At 36.9% G+C, this 20,383-nt stretch overlaps 1 protein-coding gene across 1 annotated transcript in view; it reads right to left on the minus strand.

Annotated features, from left to right (window-relative positions):
* The window catches only part of LOC134844773 (uncharacterized), a 73,660-nt gene extending 61,130 nt beyond the window's left edge, over positions 1–12,530 (minus strand). Inside the window, exons 1-4 of the mRNA XM_063861588.1 lie at positions 12,236–12,530; positions 11,088–11,224; positions 1,187–1,325; positions 580–678 (exon numbers count right to left, since the gene is read on the minus strand). Coding sequence (XP_063717658.1) covers positions 580–678; positions 1,187–1,325; positions 11,088–11,224; positions 12,236–12,319 — 459 coding nt within the window. The 5' untranslated portion in view covers positions 12,320–12,530. The remainder of the gene's footprint in view (positions 1–579; positions 679–1,186; positions 1,326–11,087; positions 11,225–12,235) is intronic.
* Positions 12,531–20,383: the final 7,853 nt, after the last annotated feature.

Raw genomic sequence — 20,383 nt, forward strand, 5'->3', positions numbered from 1 at the left:
AGTTTACTCTAGCAAATTTATACTTTCCTAAATGATGAATGAAGTAACTACTGGTTTCTTTTGTTTGATTTTAAACCGCGAGCCAATTGGACAATTTGAACAAAAATTTAATTTTGCATAGAGGAAAAAAGAGCCCGAAAACGTTTCGAATTTCTGTTTTTAGATTTATTATTTTTGTATATTTCTGTATTATTTATTTTTGAATTATTTCTGCGTTATCTCCGCTGCTGGTAATATCTGTCACTAGATCTAATTCAAAGTAGAAGGCTCGTCAGGTCTCGTCAGGTCTCGGCTTCGCCTTAATTTTGTCTCAACATGATTTTGCCTCATTGTTAGTTCGATTCCAACTCTAACTCAAATCTATTTTAGACGGAACAAAATTTAAAATGAAATTGTTCGCATGTGCATACTGAAGGGTCTTCAAGCGGTCGACAAAATCTGCCATTTTGATCATCTCTGTCAAAATATTTTTCAAGTTTCAGCCAAAAATATCTTAGAATTGATTCTTATCTAGTAGGCTCTTTATTTTACCTGATCCGAACAAAAATAAATCAAATCAGGCCGCATATTTACAATTACCTGGATGAGAAAGAAGGCAGTAAGAGCCCCTATCCTAGGCTTGAACAAATCTTCATCGGGAAGACTGTGAAAGCCGTCTGGGTCCACAACTCGGTTGAGCTGGAAATGAAATACAAATGTGTTAAATGAGTATTAAATGATATTATGTTCAAGGTAAACTAGGAAAATCAATTACTTTACAAAGTTAGTACTCGCTAAATTAATTTAACTCGACAATTAATTTAACTCGACACCTGAGAGCTCACGATTTCTCCCGCCGGAAATATGCTTTAGCTTCGTGATATCTTAAGACGACATTAAATTTTCTATTTTCGACCAATACTTTGTTAATTTTCCTAGAGGCATAGTGTGAACTTATTACAGGCTCGGCTGTTACTTGGATAAAATGCAAAATTCGATAAAGCCATCCAAAACTCGCTTTTTACAAGCCCATTTATAAAGCCCTTTTATACAGCCTCGTCTTTGTCAAAATATCGTTCACACGCCATTGATCTGATCCATAGCATGCCGAGGGGGTCACGGGGGTTCAATTTTTTTTTGCCAGACTTTTCCAAAAAAAAACTTGCCACTGACTTTTGAAACCAAACAGAAATGAGTCATTTCATACCGCAGTGGTAGCCCAGCTTCGAGCCGCATCAAAATGTTGCATCGTCATTCCCCACATGCCGGTTCCGTTCTCTGGTAGGAGACTGCCGTTCTGTCCATAGTCGTACAAGTATGCTATTCTGTATAGCAGGAAGTTGTGACTAAAAAAGAACTGATTTGACTAAAACAGAACTGACTAAAATAGTGTGTCAATGATAATTATTCAAATCTCCCGGGTTGAGTTGGTTGAACTACGTATGATCCGACCGCACATTCAAATACTTATTGGAAATAAGGGATTATTGTAGGCTTGGCAACTCTTGGGCCAAGTACAACTATGGCACATTCCCGGGTCGAGGTACTCGAATTATGTCTCAACTTTCTCGACCTATGTTTTGACTTTCTGGACCGATATCGGGCATGTTTCGACTGTGCTCGATTTATGTTTCGGCAGTGCTCGACTTAGGGTTCAATTTTCTCAACCAAAATTGGGTACGTTTTGACTATCTCGACCTATGTTTCCACTTTCTCGACCTATGTTTAGGGTTTTTTGATCAAAATTGGGTATGTTTCGCCTTTCTCGACTTATATATCGTTTTTTTTTCGACCTGAGTTTCAATTTGCTAGACCAAAATTGGGTATGTTTCGATTTTGTGCTAACTGTTTCGAAAGTGCTTCTCGACCCGGAATTTCAGCCACTAAACTGCACTTGATCGACCTTCAGAGTCGAAGCATAAGTCTAGCCCCTCGACCCGCGTTACGCACCTAATATCTTACTCATAATGTTTCTTATCAACTGTGGTGCGAAACGTACGAATGACACATTATGCCATCAAGTTTGAGAAGGGCGAAACGTGCTACATACTTATATCACAATCGAAACCGATGAACTTTGAAATTTGAAATTTGAATTACTTTACCAGCTACATATACAACGCCAAAAGCAATATATTATGCCTGGAGGGAGATCCTAAAGAGCAGTACTGCTCATCGAGTAGGATATCCTGGAGAGTAAAGAGAAGACAGCCAGCATCAACTCAACAAACAAATTAAATTAAGGGCTGAAATTAAAAAACAGTTTGTAGAGGTCCTGATTGTCTTTTAGGTAAGTTTGAAAAAACTGTTTATAGAGTCTCAAACAACTAACTTCTGACATTTCATGTATATTAACAGGTATCAAGTCATTTTGTTTTAAATAGTTAAAAGCCTGCAGAATTCTAACTGTAAGCGATCTCTGTTTAGCGGTAGTAGAAAATGTTGCCACTTTAATTACGCCTTTCGCTTTGCTCCTGGTACATGGTCCACTTTTTTGGGAGTAAATCTGAGACAGAAAACCAATTTTTTTGTCCGATTGCAATTCCATAAACAAGTACTTAAACATCTCAAAAAAGTATAAATCGAAAACAGTAAGCAATTTATTTTCGTCCATAATTTCCTTAATTGATTCATATCTAAGTTTGAAAAAAATTGCTCTCAAGATTTTTTTTTCTAGTTTCATCATCTCGGTAAGGTGAGATTGGGATGTATTGCCGTATATTAAAATTCCATAAGTGATTGTAGGATTTACATATGCTTTGTAGAAGCGAAGCATCTGCTGTTTACAAAAAACATACCTAACTTTCCAGACAATGCCACAAAATTTAGTTAATTTTTTGCACACATGTTCAATGTGAAATTTGAAAGTAAGTTTCTTATCAACAAAAATGCATAAATATTTACACACATTTGTTATTTAAACTGTAGTACCAAAAGCAAAGTAATCTTTTGAAAAGTTGTTACCAAATTTCATTATTTGAGTTTTACCAGGATTGACACAAAGTCCATTCGTTTTGAACCATCTATCCATTTTACTTAACGAGCTATCAAAACTATCGCAACAATTTTTTTCTGCATTGCATATTGTAGTATCATCAGCGAATAGAACAACCTCAGATCCTTTAGCAATTTTCGGAAGATCATTTATATATATTAAAAACAAAAACGGACCTAAAACTGACCCTTGCGGTACTCCACATGACATAGAGCGACTAGAAGATATTTTATTATCAGTTTGAAAAAATTGAAATCGGTTTGTAAAGTAATTGTTTAGAAGACAAAGAATCCGGCCTCTAAATCCGTATTTTTCCAATTTTGCCAAAAGAAGATCATGATTTATGGTATCAAATGCTTTTTTGAGATCAACAAGGCATGATTGACCAACCAATTTTTTGTCCCATCCCTCTCTAATGCGATGAATTCGATTAATGCGTCCACGCATGACTTTTTCTTATGAAATTCAAATTGTTTTTCATAAAGAATCTTCCGCTCATTAGCAAAATTATACATTCTATTGAATATTATCCTTTCGAAAATTTTGCTGAGTGAACTGAGTAAACTAATAGGTCTATAATTTTCCAAAGAATCTTTTAAACCTCCCTTAAAAAAGGGGAATAACTTTTGCATCTTTTAAGCCTTGAGGAAAATAACCACTCTTAACGCATTGGTTGAAAAGGCTGCAAATTCTTACAGAAATTAAAGGCAGCGATAATTTTATAGTTTTGTTATTTATGCCATCATGATTATTTGAACCTTTGTTTTTCAACAAATGGCATATGGCATTTTCAATTTCCTTGTGGGTAATTACAAAAAACACCATTGATTTTTCGATGCGATCTACATAACCCAACGCTTCTTTGTAATCGAATTCAGAATTTCTCAGTTTCTCGCCAATTGAGGCAAAAAATTCATTAAAAACATCAGCAGCCAAAAACTCGTGTTTTTGGAGTTTCCTTTGCAAAATTCATTAAAGGCCTGGAACAGCGTTTTCGAATTTCTACCATTTCCAACTTTTTTTGTCGTAATAAACTCTTTTTTCATTTCTTATTAACTTGGTTGCTAAATTTCTAGCTTGAGAATATTTCAGTTTATTCGATTCAGTAGGATTTTGTACCCACTTACTGAAAAGCCGATTGCGGTTTTTGAGTATTTTTTTGGTTTAATCGGTAACCCATGACTGTTTTTGTGATTTCGATTTTTCTAAGGGAGCAAAACGATCAATTGATGAAACTATGGATTCAACTAACAGACATAATTTCTCATTGGGATCACTAAGCTTTTTGACAATTTGTTTTCTAAGAGGAATAAATATTTATATATATAATAATCGTCACGGTAAAGATTTTTAAGATTTCTATAGCAGTAATCTTGATTTTCTTGCGGATCAACATTTACGTAACCAGATATAATTACGGGAAAATGATCAGAAATAGTTGAATCCAGTGTTTTTACGTTGGCGTCAAAATTAGCAATTAAATGATCAATACATTTACTCGATGTTGGAGTAATGCGAGTTGGATCTCTATTCAAAATATGCGCACCACAGCTCTTGATTAGATAAATATAAGAATTGGAAATTGGCTTGCAATCTAAAGTTTAGATTAATATAAGAATTGGAAATTGGCTTGCAATCTAAAGTTCGATATTAAAATCTCCACAAACAAGAAAATTAGTTTTCAAAGCATTTAAGTGCAGAAGGTAATTCTCAAAGTGATTCAAAAAAACCTCATTTTTGCTCTGTGGGGGTTTATAGACAACCGAAATTTTAGTTTTGACTGATTTTTATACGATAGATATGTTGATGCATTCGAAATTAACCTCTATATTGTTTAACTGAAAATTCACATCATCGCGCACATAAAACGCACATCCCCCGCCTCGCTGATATTTCCGGTGTTTAGAAATTAAGGGATGGTAGCCATCAAGATGATAGAGATTCAGATAATCCTTATCACACAGCCAGGTTTCGCATAGCGCAATAATCAAAGGTTTTTGTTCTAACTGATTAATATCTATAACGAGTTAGTCGTGATGGCATCTCAGGGACCTTATATTCAAAAAATACAAAAAACTGTCTTTTAAGTCGCCCATATGACGTTCTTCTACATTTCTCTCCATTTCAAAAAAAATAGAACTTCAGTCAAGTTGATTGAATTTATTTGCTAACGTCCTCTGTAACAGTTTTTTCTATATTGAGCGCTTCTGATTCATTTTCAATATTTAATTTCTTCGAGGCCTGATTATCAATATTCAATATTTCTGGCGATAAATTCCTCTTTGACCATCTCCTCGAAAAACCAGGAGTTGAATTGGTATTTAGTTGAGCACCAGTATGGCGCCCAGTAATGAAGGTTTTATGAACTGCTTGAGGATAGTTGTGAGGACTTGCCCGGTTTTGACTGATCTTCATTTTAATTTCTTGAATTCATTTTTGGGAGCTAGCGCTACATTTTTATGATCCAACTTTTGAGGAGAGTGACGGAATATTTGTGCTCGGGTGGTTTTTTCTCCAGACAAAATTCGATTTTTAACAATTTTTGACAGAATTTTTTTAATATTTTTTGAAAATTGCTATTAATCTGAGCACAATTATTTTCAAAAAAACATATATCATCCGTGATCATTTTTCGTAAAAATATGGGGGTTTAATGAAGGCCATTTCAATCAATGGGGGACAATTGACGCGCGCAATAGTTTGTGTTATTACGCGCGAACAAAGATTTAATCCCGTTCCAAATTGGCTCGAGGCGTGCTTTTTGGTCTATCCAATTTTTTGCTAATTATAAACAAGACTATTGGTATATCAGGTCAAAGCCCTGAATGTTCTAAGTGCCCCGTAATCCATAACGAAGTGTTTTTGGGAAACTAGTGCAAAAACTTGAGTCGTACAAAATAATACGACCGATTACCTAAGCTAAGTCGTTTTAGAACTAGTTTGTTGCGCGTTATAAATGTTGCGCCACGACTAATGTTGTGCCCCGCATGAATAATTCGCGTTACGCTCTTAACATTATGTATAATTTTTTCAGAGCTCGCTTAAAGCGCACCCAATGGCAAATTTTTGTTTCGATCGCCGGAAATTGACAGAATAAAAAAATAAGACTGCTCGAATCAGTGATAGCCCTGAGTGTTCCAACTTCCCTTTTAATGGTTTTGGATAATTTGGTGTATTAGATGTTGGATAAACTATGAATGATAGGCTGACAAAATCAGAAATAACTGTTGCCGTTTTTTTCTGGTTTTTCACCTTCCTCGTAAAACTCCAAAAAAAGCGTCTCAAGATTGTTCCCACGGCATTTTGTGATGCGGTTCAGATCCCATGTGTTCAGTGTTTTACCTATCTTTTTATACTCGCCACTTTCGGTTGAAAAATGTTCTTTTCTTTTTGAAACACTACTAATTTCGACCAATGATACTGCCAAAAATCTCAACTTCTTCAGATTTTCTGACCCTGCTATTATCATATTGGATATCTTTTAACGTTTCAATCAATTATAGTGTGTAGAGTTCTTAGCACCATTATGCCAATCAAAAAATTCAAAATTTCAAAGTTTTCGCAAAGAAAACTATTTAAAAATACTTGAAGCTCTAAATTTTTTCTTACGATTTTTTTTTGTTTTCCAGTCATTTTTCTCTAAAATCTGATTCCAATTGGCCATTATTACAATTACTGTCGAATATGCCTAAATTCTGTTATCACAACAAGCAGGAAAAAAATGCGATTGCTTTAAAAACTATTTTTTTAAGGTTGCGTTCGGACTATTCCGTGCTACTTGCTGGATTTCTTGTTTTCAACATATTATTCATTTCAATATTAGATGGATCTTTAGCAGAGATATACCATCAACATACTGCAGCGTGGTATGCAAAATGGCCAGAGTATCTGGCAAATCATAAACACATACGTATTTTGTCCTCGAGTGAAAAGTAACCAGCTATCCTCGTTCAATTGCAGACAATAAACAAAAATTGATCACTCGGAAGAGCCAGCTATACGAAAAGGGCCAGCAGATGCAATCAGCACAATGGAGCTCAAGTTGAAACACCGAGACTGATTAATTAAGAACTGTAGCAAAAACTCCATTTTCAATATGGGCTTGCCTTTTTATCAAATCTCGTTTGATGACTAAAAAGCCTGTTGTCAGAAAAAATATAGGTGGGAATTAGTGATTTCTTATACTCGCGTGCTTACGTGCCTTACTTTTAGCGTAAACAACCTCTGGCCCCAGAAAGAGAAAGGAGAAGGAACAAAACAAGCTTAGTGATCGGAGGGGTAAGTTCGCCGGACGAAGAGCGTAGAGCGGCGGAATGGGGGACGTTTTTTTTTGCCGTAGTGAAACGAGGGGGAAATAGAACATTGAGATGTTTCACTCAAGTACCCAAACAATATCACCGCTCTTAAGCTCACGCTCAGACGGAGTGTGCCACTTTTTGCGCTTGTTGACTGAGGGGACATACGCCCTCAGCCAACATTCCCACATAGCGTTTGCGTACGAAACTCCACGGATATACTTTTGTTATAAGTCAGAACTTTCGTCAGCAAGCAGAGCCGGAAAATTTGTGCGAGGTTGTCCGAGACGAAAATTATTGGACGTGAGCGCCTCTTTATCGGTTAAACTGCCAACTCCCTCGACTGAGGTGGAGACAGCGCGACTTTCGCAACCAAGTTGGAAGGCGCGATTTTCGCGACTGAGATAGAGATGGCTATACTACACGGTAAAAACGAAGACTGCGCAACTTTCCAGACTTATTGGATATGAAGTGAACTTCCAGACCAAGGCGGAGACGGCACAACTTTTAAGACCAAGGCCGGGAAGAATTATGGGATCGAGGCTGAGACATCGTGACTCTCGCGACCAAGTCGGAGAAGACGCAACCTTCCAGAATAAGGCGGACACAGCGCGACCAAGAAACAAATCCTCGCGACCTTTGCGGTCGAAATGGAGGCTGCGCAATTTTCCCGCCCAAGGTGGGAACGGCGTGACGTTCGCAACCGAGATTGAGCCGGTGAAACTTTTCCGACCAGGGCGGAAACGGCGTGACATTTCGAAAAAAGGCTCAGATGGCGTGACATTCCATACCAAGGCAGAGACGGCAAAAAACAGAAAGCATTTCTCCGTGAGTGACCGAGGTGGATACGGCGATACTTTCATAACCAATTCAGAAACAGCGCAAACTTCCTGGCCAAGGTACAGACAATCGAAACAAGAAATTTTTAACGGTGTTTTAGGACCGAAGTCGAGGCAACAACTTTTCAGATCCGGGTGGAGACGGCGCAATTTTACAGACAGAGACAGTGTGACCAAGAAAAATTTTCTCGCGACCTTTGCATCCGAGGTGGATACGGGGACTTTTTTCAAGGACCAGGGTTCGGCGCAACATTTCAGACCAAGGCCGACACGACGCGACTAAATAACATACCTTCGCAACCCTTGCAACCGAGGTGGAACCGTCAAAATTATGTAAACAAGGTAAGGAGGGACGGTGGAATTTTCGCCAAGGAGACGGAGATTGTGACATTTTCCATGGCAAGGCTAAACGGAGCGACCTTCCATTTCGATATTAAGGCAAAAAGGCGAGATCCAGAAAACAATTATCGTATATTGAGCGAATCAGAAAACTTTTATTGCTTTTTTCGCAAGCGAGGTGGATGCGACCCAACTTTTGAGACCAGGGTGGAAACTGCGCGACCTTTTACACCGAGGCAGACATGGCGTGATCATAAAAAAGTTCCTTGTGACTTTTGTATCAGAGGTGGACAAGATGCGACTTTCTAGAAGAGGTTGCAAATGGCGGTAACTTCCACACCAAGGCGGAGACGGCGCAAATTTTCAGATCAAGGCCAAAACGTCATGACCAAGCAACAATTCCTTGCAAATTTTGTGACCGAGGTAAAGACGGCGCAACTTTCCGGATCAAAGTGGAGACAGTGTGACTTTTGCGAATTAGCCGGAAACGGTGCAACTTTCAACAAAAAGGCGATGACGGCGCGACTAAAAAGCAATTACTCCAGATATTTGCAACCAAAGTGGAAACGGTTCAAATTTTTTAACCAGTGAGGAGACGGCGCAAATATTCAGAGCACCACTGTAAAGATGGCGCAAAAAAAGTTGAATTGTTTTTTTTGCGACCGAGTTATAAATGGGACAAGTTTTGAGATCATGGCGGAGATGTCGCGACCAAGAAAAGGTTTCCAGTGACCTTTCCGATGGAGGTGGATGTGTAGAGACTTTCCAGACGAGGGTGGAGATGGCGGGAGCTTCCAGATGAAGGCGGAGACGGCGAGACTTTCCAGATCAAGGAAGAAACGGCGCGACCAAGGAACAACTCCTCGCGACCCTCGCGACCGAGATGGAGACGGAGCGACTTTCGCAAACAAGGTGCAGACGGACGGTGCAATCGTCGAGACCAAAGTGGAGACTGCGCGTCCCAGATAAATTGTACCGTGTTTTTCGTGATCGCGGTGGTTACGTCGCAATTTTCGCAAGCAAGGTGGGTACGACTCGATTTTTGCCACCGAGAGGAGATGGCGAGACAATCCTGATCAAGGCAGAGACTGCGCGACGTTCCACAAAAAGGCGGAGACGGAGGTTAAGAAACAATTCCTCGCGACCTTTGCGACTGAAGTAGAGACATCGAGATTTTCCAGACCAAGGCGGATGCGGCGCGACCTTCCAGACAAAGGAGGATACAGTGCAAAATTCCAGAACAAGGCGTAATTAGCTCAACCAGGAAGCAATCTTCCACAAACTTTGCGACGGAGATGGATACGAACGCAATTTTACCGATTAAATTGTGGACGATTCGACTTCGCGACCGAGATGGAAAAAGCGAGACTTTCCCGATTAAGGCGGAGACTGTGCTACTTTCCGACCAAGGCTGAGACCGCGCGATCGAGAAATTTTCATCGCTTTTCTAGCAACCGCTGTCGATATAGGGCGAATTTTCAGACCAAGGCTGAGACGGCGCGATCCAGAAACCTTTATCGCTTCTCTAGCAACCGAAGTTAATATAGGGCGACTTTTGAGACCAGAGTGGAGACGGCGCGACTTCACAGACCAATGATGAGAAGGCGCGACTAAGAAGCAGTTCCTCACGATCTTTGCGTATATGGTGGAGGCGGTGCGAATTTACTATTGTTCAAGTTAGCAGTATCAAAACAAGTAGTTAGTTCGAGCAAGTTCATGGTTTTAAAACTTTTATTCCTTTTTTTGGGGGGGGGGTGTTTTATTAGTTTGAAATTGTGACTGTAGAAAAAATCTTAACGATGAAAATGTTGCTAGAAAATTTGTTTTTTTCCTTAGCTGTATTTCAATTGGCTTACACAAACTTTCTCGTCACTGAAAAAATACTCGACACTGATAAAATTCTTGACATTGAGAAAAATCATAACATTGAGAAGACCCATGTGAGGTCGTTTATTTGAGGTCAGTAGCGGATTTAAGGGTGGGCGGGGGCGGACGCTCCCTCCCTCAGGAATTCGACCCCTGCCGACCCAAAGTGTCCCCCCTTTGTACAATTATGAGATATCCATTTTTGGCTAACTGACCTTAAGAGTTTTTTAAAGGCGCCAATCTACACTAATTTTGCGGGGGGAGCGCGCGCCAAAAAAACGCTATTTTTTTGCTCGAAATTTTTCAAAAAGTTCCTAAAAACGCTATTTTTGGCCTGTTTTTCAAAAATTTGCCTGCGGCGAAGAAATTTTGGCTGAAACAGGGTCTCTAGAGTGGTTTGGGAGAGTTCAGAAAATCAATTTGGTCGACCTAAAAAAAGCTCGACAAAATTTTCAAAATTTTTTTTGAAAATCCTCCCCCCCCCCCCCTCGAGAAGTTCCTTGATCCGCGCCTGTTTGAGGCGTAAAAAAAATCGATTCTTCAGTTCCTGTTCCCACTTTGGTTGTGGTCTTTATTTGGACACATAAGACACAAATGAATTTTTATTTAGAAGAACTTAATTGCGTCAATTGCAAAGAAGCAGTCAATAAATTTAGCGTTCGAAAATCAAATTTTATAAGAGTTCAGAATAATCAATTCGAATTATCTCAAATCACGCCGCTAAAATGGGTTGAGAATTGTTCAATTATCGGTTTAACAGTTAAACTGACTCACTCATATTTCAAGAGGGATCCGCCAGCTTTGTAGTAGTCATTGATCAAACGCACCGTTGCTTTTGCCACTTCACATCCGGTTGCATTGGGCTCCATGGTCAAGTCTACCCCACTAGAAGACGCCGTTATTGTGTGGATCTGCAAACGAAGACAAGAAACCTCCTAACTTGGCAAGAATCTTAACCTTGTTTTCTAAACCCAGAGTTTATTTGTAAGAACCTTTAGCACTCTTTGCCATGGAGGCGGCGATGGGCGTTTAAAATACATGTAAAGATGATAATAGATGATTAGACCTGATCAGCGGGCGGGAGGGTAGCTGCAGATCCACAAGTATTAAAGTAGCCTGTATATATCAAAAGGCTCACTTGGTCTGAAGTAGTAAGATTCAAATGATAAAAAAGTGGTTCAAAAAATGTTTCAAAAGATATGAGTCCGTCTAAAATTTCCAAAATTTTGAACTCATGTAGAGAGACCTGTAACATTTTTTTAAAAAATGGTGATTTTGATAAAAAGAATAATGGAGAAAGATATGTGAGTTGCTGCCTCGTGAACAACTTTGTTAAAAAATTTTCAATGAAATAGTTATAAAATTTCGAACTTGAACATTGAGAAATTTATTACAGAAGTTTTGGACGACAAGACGGTTCAAAAAAAGAAAACCTGTTCAAATGCGGATGTGTCTAAGATCTGGGTAGAGGTCCGCCACATTAAAAAACGACTTTGAAAGCTGCAATGAATAATGTTAATCGACCAAGTCAAAAAATAAACACGGCTGTTCACACGTTATTTTTTTATAGACGGTTTGGTCTAGACTTGGCAATTCTTGTTGCGTTGGTCGGGACGGTGTTTGAGCCTCGTCTGTCGCAAAGAGTTTTGTTCTGTCACTCCGACCGCTACTGTTTTTCTGGGTTGCGGCAAAGAATTTCAGACAGTTTTTTGGCTATTTATCAGGGCTGTGTAATGTTGCCTCACCATCAAGCAACGACCACGGGTAATGTTGGGCTTCGAACGTTCCGCCATTTTTACTGAGAAAGGCGCCACCATTCCCCTCTAGTTGCGCTATTTTGTTACTGCAATAGCTTCTTAGTCGCGGTATTTGACCCGGGTAAAAAGCCAACCATCAAATATGTGAAGTTGCTAAGTACTCACCAAAGCTGCAAATATCCACACTTTGTTGAATATTTTTGCTGGATTTTGCCGTTTTAAAATGTCCATGGCTCGGAAAACGTCCATAGCTGTTAAAGCAGAACAAAAGTAGGAAATTTTCAGAGGTTTAGAATAACGTTGATAAAAATACTTTTGTGCTTTTGTTGTTTTTAGACTTAAGTGACTTTAATCTCAAAATTTTGGCATCAATTTCATGTAAAACGCACTCGCCAAAGAATAAGATTTGATTGTTCTATGTTTTAACCACTTCTAATTTTTTTTCATCGTCTTGAGACTGTTTAAGTGACATTTTCAAAATAAAATCAGCAAAGATCAGAAAAAAAGAAACAAATTCTTGTAAAAAATAGAATGATGATGATGTGCGCTCGTAACGTTTTTATAACTCTTTTTTATTTACAATAATTTTATTCCTAGTAAAGTCTAGTTACAGCTTGAAGCGGTTTATTTTTATCTTACTTTGTTCGTATTAGATTGTCATAAGACTTAATAAAGTCCGGAAAAGTTTATTGGCTATCCGGTGAAAAAGCCCGGTGAAAAAGCAGGTTTCAGAAAGATGCTTATTTGTTAGCTAGGGTTTTTTGCCTTCAGGCAATTTTGCTTATTTCTGTAAAAAAAAGTCAAAACATTTTAGCGTCATTTAGTAAAGTTAAATTGTCAAAAAAGGCACCAAAAAAGAAGCGAAAGTATTGAAGCCTTTGGTTGGAAGGGCCGACGATTGTCAGTTTACGACTCAAGCTTCTTTCCGACATACTGAGATTAGGTTTGAACAGGTTTGAATAATAGGGCAAAGGGTGATATATTACAGTGGGTGGTAATTTTAACTTAAATAGCTGGATCATTTTTTGCTATACTTCGCACAGTATATACAATTTATTTTAAAAGCCAATTTTTTTATGCAAGAGTGTAAAATTTGAGTTTTTCAATAGCACTTTATCTCGCAGAGTAATGTATTTGCAAAAACAATCTTAGCCGCATGTACAATTGATTGAAAATGAAATGATTATATTATTCATTACAGTTCTCAAATTAAATACATGCACTGTAGTTAAAATTACCACCTATTGTAACATCCCGCATCCAAGTTTAGTAGTAAATAATCGATTATAACAGATTATTATGATGATTTTTTGGCAATTATAATCGTTTATAATTACCAAAATTAGGCCTTTAAGGGATTTATAATTGATTATAATCGTGATATTTTCCAAGAGATTATAATCTCTTATAATCGATTATAATTGATTATATTTCTTACTAGAAACCCTTAAAATCAATTATAATTTTTTATTTTGCCGAAATTTTCCATTATTCGAATTATATCTTATTCGAGACCAGAGTGGAGACGGCGCGACTTCACAGACCAATGATGAGAAGGCGCGACTAAGAAGCAGTTCCTCACGATCTTTGCGTATATGGTGGAGGCGGTGCGAATTTACTATTGTTCAAGTTAGCAGTATCAAAACAAGTAGTTAGTTCGAGCAAGTTCATGGTTTTAAAACTTTTATTCCTTTTTTTTGGGGGGGGGTGTTTTATTAGTTTGAAATTGTGACTGTAGAAAAAATCTTAACGATGAAAATGTTGCTAGAAAATTTGTTTTTTTCCTTAGCTGTATTTCAATTGGCTTACACAAACTTTCTCGTCACTGAAAAAATACTCGACACTGATAAAATTCTTGACATTGAGAAAAATCATAACATTGAGAAGACCCATGTGAGGTCGTTTATTTGAGGTCAGTAGCGGATTTAAGGGTGGGCGGGGGCGGACGCTCCCTCCCTCAGGAATTCGACCCCTGCCGACCCAAAGTGTCCCCCCTTTGTACAATTATGAGATATCCATTTTTGGCTAACTGACCTTAAGAGTTTTTTAAAGGCGCCAATCTACACTAATTTTGCGGGGGGAGCGCGCGCCAAAAAAACGCTATTTTTTTGCTCGAAATTTTTCAAAAAGTTCCTAAAAACGCTATTTTTGGCCTGTTTTTCAAAAATTTGCCTGCGGCGAAGAAATTTTGGCTGAAACAGGGTCTCTAGAGTGGTTTGGGAGAGTTCAGAAAATCAATTTGGTCGACCTAAAAAAAGCTCGACAAAATTTTCAAAATTTTTTTTGAAAATCCTCCCCCCCCCCCCCCCCCCCCCCTCGAGAAGTTCCTTGATCCGCGCCTGTTTGAGGCGTAAAAAAAATCGATTCTTCAGTTCCTGTTCCCACTTTGGTTGTGGTCTTTATTTGGACACATAAGACACAAATGAATTTTTATTTAGAAGAACTTAATTGCGTCAATTGCAAAGAAGCAGTCAATAAATTTAGCGTTCGAAAATCAAATTTTATAAGAGTTCAGAATAATCAATTCGAATTATCTCAAATCACGCCGCTAAAATGGGTTGAGAATTGTTCAATTATCGGTTTAACAGTTAAACTGACTCACTCATATTTCAAGAGGGATCCGCCAGCTTTGTAGTAGTCATTGATCAAACGCACCGTTGCTTTTGCCACTTCACATCCGGTTGCATTGGGCTCCATGGTCAAGTCTACCCCACTAGAAGACGCCGTTATTGTGTGGATCTGCAAACGAAGACAAGAAACCTCCTAACTTGGCAAGAATCTTAACCTTGTTTTCTAAACCCAGAGTTTATTTGTAAGAACCTTTAGCACTCTTTGCCATGGAGGCGGCGATGGGCGTTTAAAATACATGTAAAGATGATAATAGATGATTAGACCTGATCAGCGGGCGGGAGGGTAGCTGCAGATCCACAAGTATTAAAGTAGCCTGTATATATCAAAAGGCTCACTTGGTCTGAAGTAGTAAGATTCAAATGATAAAAAAGTGGTTCAAAAAATGTTTCAAAAGATATGAGTCCGTCTAAAATTTCCAAAATTTTGAACTCATGTAGAGAGACCTGTAACATTTTTTTAAAAAATGGTGATTTTGATAAAAAGAATAATGGAGAAAGATATGTGAGTTGCTGCCTCGTGAACAACTTTGTTAAAAAATTTTCAATGAAATAGTTATAAAATTTCGAACTTGAACATTGAGAAATTTATTACAGAAGTTTTGGACGACAAGACGGTTCAAAAAAAGAAAACCTGTTCAAATGCGGATGTGTCTAAGATCTGGGTAGAGGTCCGCCACATTAAAAAACGACTTTGAAAGCTGCAATGAATAATGTTAATCGACCAAGTCAAAAAATAAACACGGCTGTTCACACGTTATTTTTTTATAGACGGTTTGGTCTAGACTTGGCAATTCTTGTTGCGTTGGTCGGGACGGTGTTTGAGCCTCGTCTGTCGCAAAGAGTTTTGTTCTGTCACTCCGACCGCTACTGTTTTTCTGGGTTGCGGCAAAGAATTTCAGACAGTTTTTTGGCTATTTATCAGGGCTGTGTAATGTTGCCTCACCATCAAGCAACGACCACGGGTAATGTTGGGCTTCGAACGTTCCGCCATTTTTACTGAGAAAGGCGCCACCATTCCCCTCTAGTTGCGCTATTTTGTTACTGCAATAGCTTCTTAGTCGCGGTATTTGACCCGGGTAAAAAGCCAACCATCAAATATGTGAAGTTGCTAAGTACTCACCAAAGCTGCAAATATCCACACTTTGTTGAATATTTTTGCTGGATTTTGCCGTTTTAAAATGTCCATGGCTCGGAAAACGTCCATAGCTGTTAAAGCAGAACAAAAGTAGGAAATTTTCAGAGGTTTAGAATAACGTTGATAAAAATACTTTTGTGCTTTTGTTGTTTTTAGACTTAAGTGACTTTAATCTCAAAATTTTGGCATCAATTTCATGTAAAACGCACTCGCCAAAGAATAAGATTTGATTGTTCTATGTTTTAACCACTTCTAATTTTTTTTCATCGTCTTGAGACTGTTTAAGTGACATTTTCAAAATAAAATCAGCAAAGATCAGAAAAAAAGAAACAAATTCTTGTAAAAAATAGAATGATGATGATGTGCGCTCGTAACGTTTTTATAACTCTTTTTTATTTACAATAATTTTATTCCTAGTAAAGTCTAGTTACAGCTTGAAGCGGTTTATTTTTATCTTACTTTGTTCGTATTAGATTGTCATAAGACTTAATAAAGTCCGGAAAAGTTTATTGGCTATCCGGTGAAAAAGCCCGGTGAAAAAGCAGGTTTCAGAAAGATGCTTATTTGTTAGCTAGGGTTTTTTGCCTTCAGGCAATTTTGCTTATTTCTGTAAAAAAAAGTCAAAACATTTTAGCGTCATTTAGTAAAGTTAAACTGTCAAAAAAGGCACCAAAAAAGAAGCGAAAGTATTGAAGCCTTTGGTTGGAAGGGCCGACGATTGTCAGTTTACGACTCAAGCTTCTTTCCGACATACTGAGATTAGGTTTGAACAGGTTTGAATAATAGGGCAAAGGGTGATATATTACAGTGGGTGGTAATTTTAACTTAAATAGCTGGATCATTTTTTGCTATACTTCGCACAGTATATACAATTTATTTTAAAAGCCAATTTTTTTATGCAAGAGTGTAAAATTTGAGTTTTTCAATAGCACTTTATCTCGCAGAGTAATGTATTTGCAAAAACAATCTTAGCCGCATGTACAATTGATTGAAAATGAAATGATTATATTATTCATTACAGTTCTCAAATTAAATACATGCACTGTAGTTAAAATTACCACCTATTGTAACATCCCGCATCCAAGTTTAGTAGTAAATAATCGATTATAACAGATTATTATGATGATTTTTTGGCAATTATAATCGTTTATAATTACCAAAATTAGGCCTTTAAGGGATTTATAATTGATTATAATCGTGATATTTTCCAAGAGATTATAATCTCTTATAATCGATTATAATTGATTATATTTCTTACTAGAAACCCTTAAAATCAATTATAATTTTTTATTTTGCCGAAATTTTCCATTATTCGAATTATATCTTATCGGAAATTATTTTTGTGTCAAAGTGTGAGAGGTCTTTTGAACACTTTGGTTCATCTGAACACAAAGTCTTACCACGAAACAAAAGTTTCATAGAGATCATTTCATATGAGTGGAAAGGTTCTCGCGGTAGATGAAAAACAAGTTTTCCGAATCAATCATGAAATTAAAGTAATTTGCTGATGTTTTGGTGTTTAAAAAAGCTTAAAATCTGCATCACAAAACAACTCTAATGGGGAAGAAATGAAAAAAAAACTTATAAAATTGAATTAAATGGAAAACTTTAAAAATATTTTCTCGTTTTTCATAGGCACCAACGTCCACAAAAAAAACATAAAATATAAGCAACTTCGAAGACAAAATTGGACAAACAAAAGGGATTATAATCAATTATAATCGATTATAATGGATTTTTGTGCAAAACTAATGAAATAGAAATTTGAATAAAAATAATGGATTATAATCAATTCTAATCGATTACAATTGCATCGAAAAATAGACGAATAAAAAATTGATTAAAATCGATTATAATGGATTATAATTAATTATAATTTGATTTTAAAAAGAGAGAATATAATCGATTATTAATTGATTAAAATTGATTATTTCTCAATTTTAGTCAGACTGGTACTAAAATCGTAATATAACCGATTATTAACGCTTGAAACTGTAAGCGGGATATTACCGGGCAAAGTCAGTTTAACAAGGTCGTGACATGGGCTTAGCATGATCAGTACGCGGTTACATGGCTAGTGCCTCATTTTGAAATCGGATTCGGATTATAAAATTACAGCTCGAGTGGAGCAAAACTTCAAAACATATAACAAACAATTCGGTTTCAAAATTATATGGGTCGGTAAGGCTACCAACATTCCTGCTCGCCTAGAACAATATCAGTGATGTTGGTATTAAATTACGAAGCTTCAAAACAGTGTATAAATATCCAACGTATTATGTTTTGACCGACAATGAAAGTTCTAGTTTTTACAAATTATTTGGAAACTTTGCTGCGCTTTCTCTATCAATCCTTAATCAGTTTTGAAATATATTTTTCTAAACTGATTTTCTTGCACTTTAACACAACCCTTTCTTCAATTTTTTTTTCAAAATTTCAACAACCCCCTCCTACTCCTAACCTACTCGCACACTTATCCCACCTACCTCCCCTCCCGCTATATTAAACGTGGGAAGGGATGTGTGGGGGATGCTGGGTTACTTACGGGGTAAAACTCAGTAATTGTGGGGTAAGAGTCAATTTTCTAGAAAAATAAAATCAAATAGAGAAAAATATTATGTTCCATTCTAATTGTTTATTATTAATTCAAAAAGAGAATAATCTCTTTTTGAATTAACAATAAACGATTAGAATGGAACAGAATTTTTTCTCTAATTCCTGAAAATTTTAAACTGATCATAATCGATCGTGTTACAATTTTATAGAGACCGACTATACAAGGACAGTCTTATTGAATTTTAACCATAGAACTTCGGTGAAGCTAGTTCGACTAAGTTTGACACTACGTTTTGACTCGGTCCAAATATGTTTTTTTTAAATTTTCAGTTCATGCATAAGCTTTGAGCGACTATGCTTTTTTTACATTTCCTCTGACATCCAATTCGACTACTTCGGTTGAAGGATAAATGAAAACATTAACAGGATTTGCATGATTTCAACTTAGATCATTTTTAGGCGGGGATAAAATTTGTGTTAGGTTTTCAGCGTCTCAGATACAGTCTTCAAAGTTTTTCCAAACAACTTATATATTTAGGATAGTAGGAGCATTTTGAATGCTCATCGTCATTCACCAACTTTATTTCATAAAACCGCTTGAAAAAGAAATACCAAAAAGTTTTATATTTTTCTTCATAGGCATAGCTTTTAACGATGCACTCGGCCCTTTATTTTTGAAAATTAGGTTCGGCATGCTTATCATAGCAGAACAAATACAGAAAATAGGACAGCCGCAATATCCTGCACCAAGAATTCTGGACTTCTGGAGCTTTAAGTTTCGGAAGCGTCATTTTATAACTTGATTTGTTCTACAAAAAGTTTACAAGAAAATACTTTATCAAAGATTTTTCTTGGCAGTGCTCGACTTGAAAAATGCCATCAATTGCAAACTGACTGTCAAAGATTGTGAGGATTGAATCAGGTAAAAAAAACTAGTTTAACCAATTTCAAGTTTTATTTAGTTGGTATAAAAATTGAGCATTGAAAATCAAATCAATTTAGCCCAATAATCCATTTAAAGTTTCAGTCTAAAAAGGTTATTAATTTTGCTGTTTTACAGCTTTGTTAAAATGGATTTAAATTTATTAAAATGGATTCTTCGTTATGCTATAATATTTTGTTCACTCTTTACATTGAATTTCTTGATAACTTTGACTCTCAGTTAAAATCAGTAACCTGCAAAAAAGTGTGTGTTTTCGTTAAGTTCTTGTTGTGATGTTTGAGATAAAAAATTTATACAATAGAAATTTGGTGTAAAAATAATGAATAAACGGAGCCGTAAAATGTTTTGCGCTACGAAAATGATCTTTTTACGCAACCCGCAAAAAATATATTAGGCCACTTTCCGCAAATATCAGACAAATTTTAGCTGCTAGAAAATTCATCCACATTGATGCATACGACTTTCAATGCAAAAAAACTATCCTAAGCTTTCGTTTTAGTGCGACCTAAATTGATTTGAAGTACACTCCAGTTCCCAAATTATATTTTTTTGTTTTATATGTTTTGACTTCAAATCGATGTCTTTTTGTTGATCAAAATTTTGTTTTTGGGTACTCTTTGGAATATGTATACCATAAATTTGTGTTCTTGGATTGCGCTATCTCTCAAAAATAGAGTGCGCCGAAAAAGAAGGCGCTCTTACAAAAATTTCAGAATTGGTAAACCAATTATGGATTATGTAAAAAAGGAAATTCCTCCACCCTCCCGATCCTCCCCCTGAAACCGTTCATGTCCACATGTATTCCCGGGTCGATGTGCCAGAAAGATATTCTAATTTTAAAAGAAAACTCGCAACCACGCAGAACTGGCGCAACCATAAAAATTGGGCCGGTGTCGCTATGTTGGTTTGCGCTTGTCGCGCCTTTGCCTATCTAGTGCCGTCTTCTCCGTAGTCGTGCGGAAGTTTTTGTCTTGAATTTCTGGAAATGGCCAAATTTTGCCTGGAAAGCTTAGATATACCCAACATCGTTCGCAAAATTCTCGTTGCGC

The sequence above is a fragment of the Symsagittifera roscoffensis genome, chromosome 4 (genome assembly GCF_963678635.1).
Source record: "Symsagittifera roscoffensis chromosome 4, txSymRosc1.1, whole genome shotgun sequence".
NCBI classification, from domain to species: domain Eukaryota; kingdom Metazoa; phylum Xenacoelomorpha; order Acoela; family Convolutidae; genus Symsagittifera; species Symsagittifera roscoffensis.